Raw genomic sequence first — 14,827 nt, 5'->3', positions numbered from 1 at the left:
CAAGATAATACAAGCATATTTTAACTATAGAAGAACTAGACCTCTGATATTGGAATATAAAACTTCTGAGTGAGGAAACTCCCTCTAGCAATTCAGGTTGGCACCTTTTTTTGTAACTTATAGTCTTAGAGAGTTGCTTGGAGAACAGAGACGCTGAGAAATTTGTTCAGTCACACAGCCAGTTGGTATCAAAGGTGGGACATGGGCCAAGGTCTTCCTGGCTCCAACAGCTGGGTCTATATTAAACTCTGCTCCCACTCCTCCTACTTGCCTAATTAGCTGCACCTCAATTCTAAAATGTACAAAGCACAAAGTTGTATGGAAAGAATATATTGACATCTCATTCTCCTGCTTAGAGCAGAAATTTAAGGCAAATATTTTTCAGAGTTCAGGGAATGGAACAAGATACAGAGTTAAAGGCTAACAAAACTTGAACAAGGTTAAGTCCTCTTTCTTTAAATGACTTTATACTTATCTAATGCTATCTTCTACATGTAAAATGTAGGATAAGCCCCTCTCCAAGAAATAGCTCCCTTATAAGTCCCAATACTCAAATAGTATCATTTCATTCATTTTGCCATCTCTTCGGTACTTCCAAACAGCAGCAATATCAATCTTCATTTACTTAAAGTCTATGAATGCTTCTGGCTTTCTCATGTGACATCTCATTCTTTTGTACATTTCTTGAAGGCAGAAACTAGAATCAAGTAATTATTTTTATATATCAGTTACTCAACAAAAGTCTATCAAGAGGGCACTTCTGGAAATCATGCTGCCAGCAGCTGTGCTGGGAGGGGAGTTAAGGATATAAAGATAAAAATGAAAAAGGTTCTGCCCTCAAGGAGTATATATTCTACTAGAAAGGGACAACATGTATGCCTATAAATATACACAAAATAAATACTAGGAGATTTTGTTGTGGGGAGCTGGGACAATGAGAAAAGCTTCATGTTGTAGGTGGCCACTAAACAGGGCATTGAGGCAGAGATAAGAAAGGAGGACATTCCAGGCATGAGAAAAAGCCCATTTGTAGATACACAACTAGGAAGTATGCCTCCCAAAGGCATACTCCCAAAGGACCTGCCATCTTCAGGTCTGGCTCTCTATCCACTTAACCTCCTAGCTGTGCCCTCCTTTTATGACTAGTAAATGATTTTATAAACTGGACAAAGCAGAGCATGGTGGTACATGCCTGTAACCCCTGCTGCTGGGAGAGACTAAGGCTGGTGGATTGCTTGACTTTTGAAGTTCTGGATAGTAAGAATAGAGCCAATTTGGTAATTTCACTAAGTCTGGCACAAATATATTGAGCTTCCAGGAGCAGTGGGCCACTAGGCTCCCTAAAGAGGATGGATCGACTGTCCCAACAGAAAAATGGATCAGGTTAACGTTTCCATGACAGTCAATATTGGGATCTAGCAATTGATAGCCATTGTACTTCCAATGTGGACAAGGATATGGAGACCCAGTTCTTGGAAAAAAAACACACACACAGACCAAAAAAAAAAAAATGGGCACAACTCCATAAAGAGTCAAAGATATTGTTAATTATCCTCTAGGAATTTATTTTTATTTATTTTTTTAAACCCTTAACTTCTGTGTATTGGCCCATAGGTGGAAGAGTGGTAAGGGTGGGCAATGGGGGTCAAGTGACTTGCCCAGGGTCACACAGCTGGGAAGTGTCTGAGGCTGGATTTGAACTTAGGACCTCCCGTCTCTAGGCCTGACTCTCAGTCCACTGAGCTATCCAGATGCCCCCTATCCTCTAGGAATTTAGACTATAAAATGGACAATCTCTCTCTCTCTCTCTCTCTCTTTCTCTCTCTCTCTCTCTCCCTCTCTCTCTCTCTCTTTCTCTCTCTCTTTCTCTCTCTCACACACACACACACGTATGAATGAATGAATGAATAACTTGCAAGTAACCGTAATCATTTTTTTTAATGAACTGGACCTGAGTAAATGAGCTAATGGACAAAAATATTCTATCTTCATTTTAATCCCACTTAAAACTAGCACTAGATGACTTTTAAATGGATTTCATTGAACTTAATAACCATCAGTTTCTCCTTTGCTGGCTTGGTGATATAACAAATACCAAAATGTCCACTATTTCTATAAACAGCTTCAGTTATCAACCTTTTATGCCCAAGTATAGCAAATACGAATGCATTCTTCTTACTATAAGTCTATACAATAATAACAGCAAATATGAGCTTCCAATTAAATAAGAGGCCTAATTAACTTACGCTCCTCTCTTCATCTTCCTCCTCCTCTCTTTTTCCCTTGCTTTTCTGGTTTCTGCATCCTCAGGTTCAGGCGGTGGGTCATCTTCACTGATAATATCCCTGTTCCTTTTCCTATTTGGTTTCATGCTTTTTCTTCGAGGCAACTTATCTTCCTTTTCCTCTTCACCTATACAGGATATTTTATGATTCAATAAGAAAATTTTGAAATAGACTTCCACAAAAATAATCATCAGTCCTGTATAATAACTAGGATCAGTTTTCTTATGAGTTGACCACATAGCAATTCGCCATACAACTAAAAAAAACCATTGTCCAAATTGTTTTATAGCTTTAATATTTTTTAAACAAAGCAATGTGAGGTAGTGGAAAGAATTAAAAAGCTATTCTCAGACTGAGGAAGACTTACATTTCAAGTCCTGCCTCTGACATACACTCACTTTGTGATAATGAGTAAATCATTAAATTTATGAAGACCCCAGACATCTTTGTAATCTCTAAATTTCAAAACATGTGACTATTTAGAGTTTCCTCAATGAGAGTTTCATATGTCAATAAAATTACTAGTTCTTTGTTTTGTTTTGTTTTATTCTTAAAGATTATAGAGATTTCAGGTGGGGAAAGACCTTCAAAATAATCTATTCCAAACCTTGCATTTATCACTTCACAGTCTCAAATTCTACATGAATAATTTGGTTCAAATTATGAAGTTATGATGCCTCTACACTCCAGCAAGCCTTATACTTCTGTTTTCTATGTTTGAATGAGTGAAGAAAAAAACATTTAATAGGTGCTTACTATTTGCCAAGCACCATTACTTAGAATAATAACAGTATTAAGTAACATACTGTGGATACATTCTATTTCTAAATCATCCCTTCACATCAAGATATTTTTAGAAGCAATGCATTCTAATTAATTAAAATGGGCAAAGGGCAATATGTGTACCCTGCTATGTCCTATTATAGAGCAATGATCAAGAAGGCTATAGGGAAATAGTTAAAAGGAAGAACTTTGAGGTAAACTGTAACTTTTCCATTACTCAATTAATCTGCTTCATTTATTGTTTCAAATATTAATAAATTTATTTTTCATGTACTTTTAGGCTATTGTTCAAATATGAAAGAAGACTAATGGGAAAAAGAGATAACAGGAAAAAAATTCTGACTTAATTACTTTATTACCAACAGCTATCAATAATTGCCTTGCGATTCCATCACTTTCCTTTTTTACTCTAAATTTAATAGACTTCGACAAAATGAACATCCAAATACATAAAATTATTTTGTTTAAAATTATAAAGCCTACTATTCAAAAATCTTGAATATATTCCTTAACTTTTAAAAAAGATAAAATGTCTTTTCACCTTATCTTATTCCTTTTTCCCCACCTTCCCCCTTTTTTCTCCTTCCTTTTACCTCCTATTTCTTTCCTTTCTTCTTTTGTTCATTCTTCCCTCCCTTCCTTCCTTCTCTCCATATTTCCTCCCAAAAGTAAGCTGCCGTTTGAAAGGATATTTTGCTTGTGTATTGAGCTCATATGACCAACAATATGGAAGATGTATCAGTTTCAATAATCCTAACTACCTCTCTAACCTATCCAAAATGAGAATTATGTGCAAAGGATAAAGCAATTTGATTTACCCCCAGTAGTGTAGGATATCAAGAACTCACATGAGTCAATAATTCAATGAGCTAACAACAGAGATGGTTAGTAATCTGGGATCCCTAGCAAGCTCATTTGGCATTCAGCATCCCTTCCTCTACCATCCACCACCCTACATCGGGACTGGATGAATGGACATATGGGTTTGAAACATACCCGAATTCATAACCTTTCTTCTCCACTAGCACCTCAGAAAATCAGAAGGCAGGAACTTGCTCATTCTGAAACAGCAATATGGTCATGTTCTGTGCTACAACAGAACTGAGGTAGAAGAGTGAAGAAGAGAAGGAATTGGGACAAGAGACATATGTATCTATGTGACATTCCACTAAGCCTGAAATAAAAAAAATACTATATCCATCTAGGGTCAGATTCATACCCTTAGAAATCACTTGGGGATAGAGACTGATGCTGTGAAACTGTGAAGCAGAAGACTGAAAAGGCTTTAAAGTCCAGTCCCCAAACACCTCAAATGAGACAGAGTCAGAAAGTGAGTGATGAGAGGTATAAGGGGGAAAGGAGCTTAAATTGTCAATTATTTGCAGGAAGGTCTAGTTTAAAAATCCTCCTCCAATTTCCCATATTTACTTTGTTAGTCAAATTAGTTCCCAAAAGTTAATGGAGTACAATTGAACTTTCACAATATTATAAGGAGAGTAGTGCTTGGAATTAGTTAGCATTTTGACATTTGTGGTACATAGGTCCCTCTTAAACAAATTATTCTGAAACTTTCATAGGTCTGACTTGTGTACACTATGTAGCACTAGATTTATTCTTTGCCATTTATCTCCAAAAAGGGAGACTTTTCTGCTTAAATTAGTTTCTCATATCCAAATCCTAAAAAGGATAATCAAGCTACAGCTTCCTAAATGTTGATGTGTTTACAATGCATCTTTTTATGTGTTCTATTCAATAGACAGCTTAGATTTGACAGGTCATTGCATTCATAAATTATGTGAGATTCTGGACTGCTTCCATAGGCTCAGCCTCCCCTTACTGTAGCCCCGGAAAAATGAGGATTACTACAAAATTAAATTTGGGGAGACACCTAATTAATATAATGAATTCATACAGTGAACCATTCATTAGTCACAATTCCATGAAGACATACAGTAGACATCCTCTATATGCCCTCTAACTGAACCCTTCTTTAGATACAATTCCTTCTTTAGGTTTCGGTAAAATCAAAGTATTTTCCTGTACAATGAGCCTTTTCTTATTCCAATCCAAGCATAAATTAAAAAAAAAAACAAAAGGGAACGCTTTTCAAGTTATTTGAGTGGACCCAGATTCTCAAAAGGAGTCACAATCTTGGCATTTAGACTGTGTCTACATAAAGTCAAAACAACAGATCAATTCAGTCAAAAAAATTTGTCAACCCAAGTCAAGACAGCCATTTAAGTCAACTGGTCGATTTGGGCTAAATGGCCAGTCTGCTAACTTTATGAAACCACGACCTTAAACTGAGCCTCTAAATCCATGATGGCTGTACATATGGGAAGGGCAGCAGAGAAGCATGTTTCCTTTATTCTGCCCATGTTTTCAATTATGGATTGCAGTGCAAACAAGGGGAAATATATATCTCCAGATTGAATAGGTTCAGAGAAAGAGATTAGCAAATTCTCATCTCTCTCTTGAAACCATCAAAAATTCTGACAATGGTGGGGCAGCTGGGTGGCTCAGTGGATTGAAAGTCAGGCATAGAGAAGGAGGTCCTAGTTTCAAATGTGGCCTCAGACACTTCCTAGCTGTGTGATCCTGGGCAAGTCACTTCACCCCCATTGCCTAGCCCTTACCATTCTTCTGCTTTGGAACTGATACATAGTATTGATTCCAAGGCAGAAGGTAAGAGTTTAAAAAAAAAAAATTTCCAACAATGAGTAGCTATAGTTTGATAAGTATAAACCCAATCCCCTCTCCCCCCAAAAAAACAGTTCTAACAATTATTAGTTGCGATTCAACAATTGGTTGCTCCTGGGTGGAAATGAAAAATACTTAATTTAAAAAAATGTATTCTATTCCTGCTTACTTGAGCTCTCTTCAGTGTCATCATCTTCCTCCTCTTCTTCTTCCACTTCTATTTGCACTGTCAAAAATACAAAAATTGAAAGTTGGATTTTTCAAACAACTATCATTTAAAAGTATTTTATTAAGAACTTAAACATGAAAAATGAGAATTTCAATAAGCATAATAATGCACACACCAAAATTATATATATCTGAGACTCCATCTCTTACCAATTTAAAAAAAACAACAATAAATTGAACACATTACATTCAAAACTGCCTGGCTTCTTGTTTGTGCTTCCTTCTGAACTTCCTTCTGTGTTCTTTTCTATCAGTCTAAAAAAAATCTTTTAGTGGATTTCTTTGTCTTTCTCTATCTCTCTGGGAATCATTATTGCCAATCATGACTCAACTAATGTCACAATTTAAAATCAGAGGAGAAGAAAACTCTTTTTAACAATAAGTATTGTCAAGTAGAACAAATCCGCATGGTGGGCATGTACAAAAAAAAAGTCTCTTTCTATACCTTGAATCTATCGCTTCTCTATCAGGAGGTAGGTAAAGCTTTATCATAGTTAACCTGGAGATATTGTCTTTTTGAATTGGTTTTCCTATACAATGTTGTCATCCTATGTTTTCCTGAGTTATTTTCCTGACTCTGCTCATGTCTATTTGTATCAGTTACTCCACACCAGGATTCCTTGAACTTGGTAATTTCTTGTAGCTCAATAATTCCATTACATAAATATACCACAATTTATTCAACCATTCTCCTATTTATGGGTACCCCTCCCTTAACACTCCAGTTCTTTGATTTTCTTTGATTTTTTAATTCGCCAGGTTTTAATTCACTTTGGCACCAGAAAGTTTATGTTTGTTTTGCTTTTGACTATCCTCTTCCTATTATCCTTTGACATATTCCCATGGTAACTTGTTTCCTTAGTGAATTTGATACATTTCTACTCCAAACTCTGTGTGTGTGTGTGTGTGTGTGTGTGTGTGTGTGTGTGTGTGTGTGTATGTTCAATCCTCCTTTAGACAGATCAGGCAAGAATAAAGTTCCTCTGATGTCCATTCCCTCCAAAACTTCTCATACATATCAACTAAGAAAAAGGGCACATTTCAGACCCTTCTTTCTTTCTACAATAATGTATTCCTCTACCCTCTTTTTTCTTCCCTTCCTTTATAAAATTTCTTAAAATTAGTTTGTTGATTACACTAAAATCCCCACATATCTTACCCCTTCCCTGCCCTTCTCACACCATAGAAGGAATCACTCAACAAAAAAATCTCCTATATAAATATCTTTCATGTTTCTATTTATCAACTTTTTTCTGGAGATGGACATTCCCAAGTTATTCTTCAAATATTAATTCTATAGTCGTATATAATATTCTCTTGGTTCTACCCATTTTAGTCTTCATTATTTCATGTAAGTCTTTACAAGTTTTGTTTTGTTTTTTTAATGTATCTGCTTATCATTTTATATGGCACAGTAGTATTCCATCATAATCATATACCACAACTTGTTCAACCAGTCCCCACTTGATGTATATCTCCTCAATTTCCATTTCTTTACCACAATAAAGAGAGCTGCTATACTTTCTGGGCATAACTCCAAGTTGCTCTCCAAAATAGTTGGATCAGTTTCACTGTTCCACCAACAGTCCCTGTTTTTCCACATCCCCTCCACATTTGTCATTTTGCCATTTCATCATCAATCTGATCTGTATGAGATGATATCTCCGAATTGTTTAGATTTGCATTTCTCTAATGAGGAATGATTTAGAGCAATTTTTCATTTGCCTATATATGGCTTTGATTTCTTTATCCAAAAAACAAAACAAAACAAACAAACAAAAAAAAAACAACCATGTCATCCTACATTTTAACCATTTATCAGTTGGGGAATAGCTCTTATTCTTAAATTTGACAAAGTTCTCCTTATATTTTAGATATGAAACTTAGATTATTTAGGTATTCTATTTCTTAGGTATTATTTAGGTATTCTATTTCTTCTGCTGTTAATCTAGGCAGTTTATATTTTTGTAAATATTCATCCATATCTCCTAAATTGTTATATTTGTTGCCATATAATTGGGCGAAATAGTTCTTAATGATTGCCTTAATTTCCCCTTCATTATAGGTGAGGTCTCCCTTTTCATCTATTTTATCTGTTTTTTCAAAATACCAGCTTCTAGTCTTATTTATTAATTCAATAGTTCTTTTACTTTCAATTTTATTAATTTCTCCCTTAATTTTTAGTATTTCTAATTTAGTTTTCATCTGGGGGTTTTTTATTTGCTCGCTTTCTAATTTTTTGAGTTGCATGCCCAATTCATTAATTTCTGCCCTCCTTAATTTGTTAATATATGCACTCAAGGATATAAATTTCCCCCTGAGTACTGCCTTGGCCGCATCCCACAGAGTTTGGTAGGATGTCTCATCATTGTCATTCTCTTCAATGAAATTGTTGATTGTTTCTATGATTTCTTCTTTGACAATTTGGTTTTGGAGAATCATATTGTTTAATTTCCAATTGGTTTTTGATTTGCCTGTCCAGGTGCCCTTACTGATTATTATTTTTATTGCATTATGATCTGAGAAGGTTACATTTATTATATCTGCTCTTTTGCATTTGTTTGCCATGATTCTATGCCCTATTACATGGTCAATCTTTGTACATCCCTATTTATTTTTCTCCACATGTCAATTAAATCTAATTTTTCTAGGACTTCATTCATCTCTCTTACCTCTTTCTTATTTATTTTTTGGTTTGATTTATCTAGATCTGAAAGAGGAGTATTTAGATCTCCCACTAGTATGATTTTACTATCTATTTCCTTCTTGAGCTCTGCCAGTTTCTCCTTTATGAATTTGGATGCTATACCACTTGGTGCATATATATTGAGCAGTGTTATTTCTTCATTGTTTATACTGCCTTTAATCAGGATGTAATGACCTTCCCTGTCTTTTTTAATCATATCTATTTTTACTTTGGCTTTGTCAGAGATCATGATAGCCACTCCTGCCTTCTTTTTCTCATTTGATGCCCAAAAGATTTTGCTCATACCCTTAACCTTGAACTTGTGTGTGTCTACCCGCCTCATATGTGTTTCTTGTAGACAACCTATGGTAGGATTTTGGTTTCTGATCCACTCTGCTATTTGCTTCCGTTTTATGAGCGAGTTCATCCCGTTCACATTCAGAGTTACAATTGTTAGTTGTGTATTCACTGACATTTTTGTATCCTCCCCTAGACCCACTCCTTCTTATTACACTATTTTCTTTTACACCAGTGGTTTGCTTTGAGCCAGTATCCCTTATCCCCTCCCTTGATTGACTTCCCTTTCTGCCCCCTCCTTTGTTGTTTCCCTCTTTTTGTTTTTTTTAAAAGACCAAATGAGTTCCCTCCCCCTTCTTCTCCCCTCCCTTTTTTGGCCTCCCCACTCCCCTGCTCCCTTTGGTTTATCCCTTCTGACTTTCTCAGTAGGGTTAGATAGAGTTTTTTATCCGGATGGATAATAAAGCTACTCTTCCTTCTCCGAGTTGATTACACTGAGAGTAAGGTTTGATTATGCTCTCTTCCTCTCCTTCTTATGGTATTATTTATCCCCTCCCCTTCCCATGCCCTCTTTGTGTGTAATAGAATATCTTATTTTTCTTATTTACTCGGATTTTTCTTGGTGTCCCCTACTATTCCCCCCTCTTTCCCATCCCCCATGTCTTCTTAGACCATTTAGTATTCTGTCCTCTCCCTATGAATTATTCTTCTGGTTGCTATAATAGTGAATATTATAATAGTGTATAGAGTTCACTACAGAGAATTATACATAGCATTTCTCCACCTAGTAATACAGATAATTAGATCTTATTTATGCCCTTAAAGAGTCAAGCTTAAAAACTATGAGTTTTCTTTCTTTTCCCTCTGTTTCTTATTTACCTTTTCATCTTTCTCTTGATATTTGTGGTTGAGTGTCAAACTTTCCATTTAGTCCCGGTCTCTTTTGTGCAAAAACTTGGAATTCTTCAATTTTGTTGAATGCCCATACTTTCCCCTGAAAGTATATGGTTAGTTTCGCTGGGTAGTTGATTTGTGGCTGAAGGCCCAGCTCTCTTGCCTTTGTGAATATTGTATTCCAAGCCTTGCGGTCTTTTAGCATTGAGGCTGCCAGATCCTGTGTGATCCTTATTGGTGCTCCTTGATATTTGAATTGTCTCTTTCTGGCTTCTTGTAAGATTTTTTCTTTAACTTGAAAGCTCTTCAATTTCGCTATTATGTTTCTGGGTGTTGACTTTTCTGGGTCCAATGTAGAGGGTGTTCTATGGATCCTTTCAATGTCTATATTGCCCTCTTGTTGTAGAACTTCAGGGCAATTTTGTTGAATAATTTCTTTAAGTATGGAGTCCAAGTTTCTATTAATTTCTGCCTTTTCTGGAAGACCAATGATTCTCAAGTTGTCTCTTCTAGACCGGTTTTCTTGGTCTGTCACTCTCTCATTGAGATATTTCATGTTTCCTTCTATTTTATCAGTCTTTTGACTTTGTTTTATTTGTTCTTGTTGTCTTGAGAGATCATTGGTTTCTAAATGTTTGATTCTAGCCTTTAAGGACTGGTTTTTGGCTTTAATGTTTTGGTTTTCGGCTTTAATGTTTTGGTTGTTGGCTATAATTTTTTGGTTTTCGGCTATAATTTTTTGGTTTTCCTTTTCAATCTGGTCATTTTTGGTCTTCAGTTGACTTGTCTCACTTTCCAATTGCGAGTTTCTGCCTTTTAAACTGTTATTTTCTTGCCAGATTTCTTCCATCTTCCTCAGCATTTCATTTTTAAACTCTTCCATAGCTTGTGACCAGCTTTCATTTTTTGGGGGAGGTTTGGATTTTTGTTTTCCCTCCTCTGGTGTCTGGATTTTCTCTGTGTAGAAGTTGTCCAGTGTTCCAGAGTTTCTCTTGATAGTCTTTTTCTTCTGGACTTCCTTATTGCTGGCCATTGTTAGCCCCGCCCCTTCTCAGCTTTGTCTTTGCACTCAGGGTCTGCCTGTGCCTTGCAAGCTCCGGGGGGCTCCAATCTCCTTGTCCTTGGGGTCAGGCCTCCTGGTAGTTCCTGGTCTGCCCCTCTGCCCGAGGTTCCTTCAGCAGTCTTTGGGGCTGCTTTCACAGCCGCGCTTGGGTCCGCACGGGGTCCTCACTGGAGGTCCAAGCCTGGGCTGGAGATCGTTATTCAAGCCTAGGGCACTGCCTTTGCCTGTGCAGATGCTCTTAGGGCCTGCCTTCACCCCCCCCCCAAAAGGTAGTGAAAGTCCGTGGGCTGGAGATCTTTATTCGCACCTGAGGCGATGCCTTCAGCGCTTGGGAAAGGCCGTGTTTTAGAGGCCTTTGTCCCTGTCGAGGCGGTGCCTTCACCCACGTGGATGCTTGGGGAAAGTCCGTGCACACCCCCCAGCCACCTGGGGTCCCTCGTCTTGCAGCACACAGGTACAAGCTCCGGGGCTGCCAGTGATTATCTGGTTGCCCCAGTCCTGTTTTCACACTTGTGCATTGGTGCGTTGTGTGAGGTGTGCAGTGTGGGGGGTGGAGGAGGGGCTTCTTCCTCTCGCGTTTTAGTGAGAGCTGTTTCACCCCTTTATAGCATGGAAATGCCCCAATTCTGCGTACCTTCAATGCTGCGCCCTGTTGTGGGGTTCCTTCGTTCCTCTGGACTCGTTTTTATTTCCCCTTGAGGAGTCCTGTATGCTTCGGTCAGGAGAGATCGAGCAGCTGCTCCTTACACTGCCGCCATCTTAACTGGAAGTCTAAAAGTCCTTTATTGAATTAAAGTTTTATTTTTCCCCTGTAGCTTTAAAGGTGTTTTTCTTTTAAGTCCATATCTTTGTCTTTTGAAATACTGTATCCCATATTCTCCTCTAATTTATGTTAGACTTGTGTTTCTAGGCTCCTTGGCTGCTAAATGCCTTTTAGAAATTTTGCTAAACTTTTTCTTTGATGTAAAGCCTTAGATTTTGCATATTACTTCCCTAGACCTTTTCCTTTTCGGGTTCTGTTCAAGGGTTTATCAACTGATTCTTTTCTATGACTTCTTGAAATATAGAATCCTGGTGTGTGTGATCATAGTTTTCCAAGAATCCAATAATAATTGTTATACTATTTCTTATATTAGATGTCTTTTATTTTTAATTTTTAAAATTATTCTGGTGTTTGTTTTAATCTTTCCTGCTGTTTCATGGAGCAACTGATTTCAATTCATTTATTCGAATATTCAGTTAGTCTGTTCTTTGCATAAGATTATTCTAAGATATTTATTCTCCTAGTTTCTCCCTCACCAAGCTTTTATTCCATCTTTTCTCTTTTGTTTTATTTCCTTTGGATATTGATGTAATCCTTGGAGAGAATCTGTTTTTTCCTTTTAAATCTCTTCTTGCAGTTCTTATACAGTTATACCATCCTAATAGCTTAGATTTTGGACATATCTGTAATTTGGACATCTACAATATTTATTTGTAGTAGTAAATGTTTTTTTGATATAACCACCTTGCCAACCTTGGTTCCTGATCTTATTCCAAGACTAAACTCTGCTCCAGGGGTAGCTGGAATCAGTTTAGATGAAGTCACATTTTCAGTATGGACAAATTACACCTTAGAACTCTAGTAGACATTGATTCATTGTTTTGTTGATTTTCTAGATTTTAAAGCCAGTAATAAGGGAAAATTTTAGCAATAAATTTAGCAATAAACATTGAATTTAAAAGTGTTTTCTCATATGCTTTGGTTTTTTGAGATCTTGTTGCTAAACATTTACCAGAACATCCATGCTCTGACCCCTATTGTGCTTTTGGCTGAGATCAGCAGCCCTGCTTGATCTCAGTCTGAGTCCCTAGGCTTTCATACTTCCATCTCCTGGAGTCAAGTCCCTGGGACTTTTGAGAAGAGGTCTGATAGATTATCAGGAACTCTCTGATATCTCACGCTAGTCCTAGGGGCCTTGGAGTCCTGGGGTGTCTCCATCTGAACACTACCAAATTTGTACTGATTGCTACCACCTATTAGAGCTTCCAACATCCCTACTGTTTCCACCATTCTAGGACTTTTTTTTGAAGGAGATTTCTGCTCTAGCTGCCTCAGGATGCAGAGCTTTATAGGCTACAAGTATCTCTCCTTATGCTAGAAGGCTTATTTGTCTGGGCTTCATGCTGACTCTTTCTGTAGTGAAGCTGACTCTGTATTTTTAGAGGAAATGTTTACTACATTTACCATAGTTGTTCACTGGATTTCTTGATCATTATTTGTTCTGGCACAATTTTTAGGTTTTTGCTGGAGTAGGCACAAGGGAATTATCTGTCTAGATGGATTCAGCCAGTCATCTTGACTGGAGGACCACGACATACATTTATTAAGTGTTTTTTATATGCTAGTAGCACTTTTTATACTAGAAATGCAGACAAAAATTAAATAGACCCTGATTTCAATAAGCATACCTTAAACCAGAATATATATATAGTAACTATATAAAAAATAAATAAAATAAATAAAAGTAAATTTAATGGAGGGACAGCATTACCAGGGTAGGGTTTATGCAGAAAAAAAGGTATCATTAGATTAGAGTTAGGAAGAAAACAAGGCTTTCCAAGCGTGGAAGTGAGTTAGGAGTACATTCCAAGCATGGGGGACAGCCCGTTCATGAAGGTATGGAGAGAGGACATTGAATATCATGTTTGAGTGGCATGAGACTCTTCACCCCCAAATCATAAAAGTGCTTCAGGTCAGACTATAAGCAAAGAAATTCCTTCCTTGCTTCCTTGCGTTCTTGTTAAGGCTAAGGAAAAGGTGAACTTGTACTTCAAAGACATAATGATAAGAAAGACCCTTGAGAGAATTATCCCCCTTGGACTCTCCCCTAGGTCTCAACATGGACATAGATATACATATTCTGGTTATGTCTCAATCCTCTCTGGTTGTAATCCAGGCCCCCAGACTATGCCCAGCTAAACCCTATGTCTTCAGGACATAAGACATGGCTCTGACCCCAGTCAGGTGACCAAACCCCCCACCTTCAGCTTTTCCCTGAGTTTCATTCCCATCTTGAGTCGCATATCACCTGTAAATAGAGTATAAAACCTCCAGAACTGATCCCTTGTAGGAAGCAGCTTTCCATCTCTGCTGTCCTCCCAACCAAATTCAATGTGAAATTCCAAATGAATAAATTTCTCTTTTTATTTCTAACCTAAGTTAGCATTATAGTGAGTATATGGCTAAAATTTTTTCAGTTTGTGATTTACCTGTAGAATTGGATGTAGAAGGTGATATTTCAAAGTATCTTGTGGCAAAGCAGGAGGAAAAAAATACATTTGAGTTTCAGGATCTCTAGGATTGCATCTTGCCTTTGTCACACTGCCTACCTCTATGACATTGAATGTTTTTTTTTTTAAATTTCTCAGGTCCTTCATTTCCTCATCTGCAAAGGAAGGGATTGGACTAGATGACATAGAGCATCCCTTCAAGCTTTCAATCTGAAAAAGGAATATCTTTGCATTTATCTCAAAGTTCTATATTGTTGATAGTTGTGTTCAATTATTCTTAAATTTCAGGAAAAAAAGAAAGGTCATGAATCAGGTATTGGATAGTTTGGGGATTTTTTCCCCTACTTTTCAACCAGTTCTACAGGAAGAGACTAAGTAATTCTTAGCTAAGTGGAGAATGGAGAGGGCGTTAGGGGTAGCTGATAGAACAATGATATTAAAGCCAGGAAGACAGTTCAAATTCTACCCCTGACACTCGTTATCTGTAATTGTAGGTGAGTCATAGGAAAATACCTGATGGAACTGGCATGGGACTCTGTACCCCCAAATTATAGAAGTGCTTCAGGTCAAACTGTAAGCAAGGAAAGTCCTTCTTTGCTTCCTTGTATTCTTGTTAAG

The 14,827-nt window shown here is 37.1% G+C and overlaps 1 protein-coding gene across 1 annotated transcript in view; it reads right to left on the bottom strand.

Annotated features, from left to right (window-relative positions):
- The window catches only part of TMC1 (transmembrane channel like 1), a 185,692-nt gene extending 178,075 nt beyond the window's left edge, over window positions 1-7,617 (bottom strand). Inside the window, exons 1-3 of the mRNA XM_044678499.1 lie at window positions 7,518-7,617; window positions 5,938-5,994; window positions 2,247-2,412 (exon numbers count right to left, since the gene is read on the bottom strand). Coding sequence (XP_044534434.1) covers window positions 2,247-2,412; window positions 5,938-5,994; window positions 7,518-7,617 — 323 coding nt within the window. The remainder of the gene's footprint in view (window positions 1-2,246; window positions 2,413-5,937; window positions 5,995-7,517) is intronic.
- Window positions 7,618-14,827: the final 7,210 nt, after the last annotated feature.

This window comes from Gracilinanus agilis, chromosome 1 (assembly GCF_016433145.1).
Source record: "Gracilinanus agilis isolate LMUSP501 chromosome 1, AgileGrace, whole genome shotgun sequence".
Taxonomy (NCBI): Eukaryota; Metazoa; Chordata; class Mammalia; order Didelphimorphia; family Didelphidae; genus Gracilinanus; species Gracilinanus agilis.
Note: the sequence above shows the minus strand (reverse complement) of the source record. Positions and strands in the feature narration are given on the sequence as shown.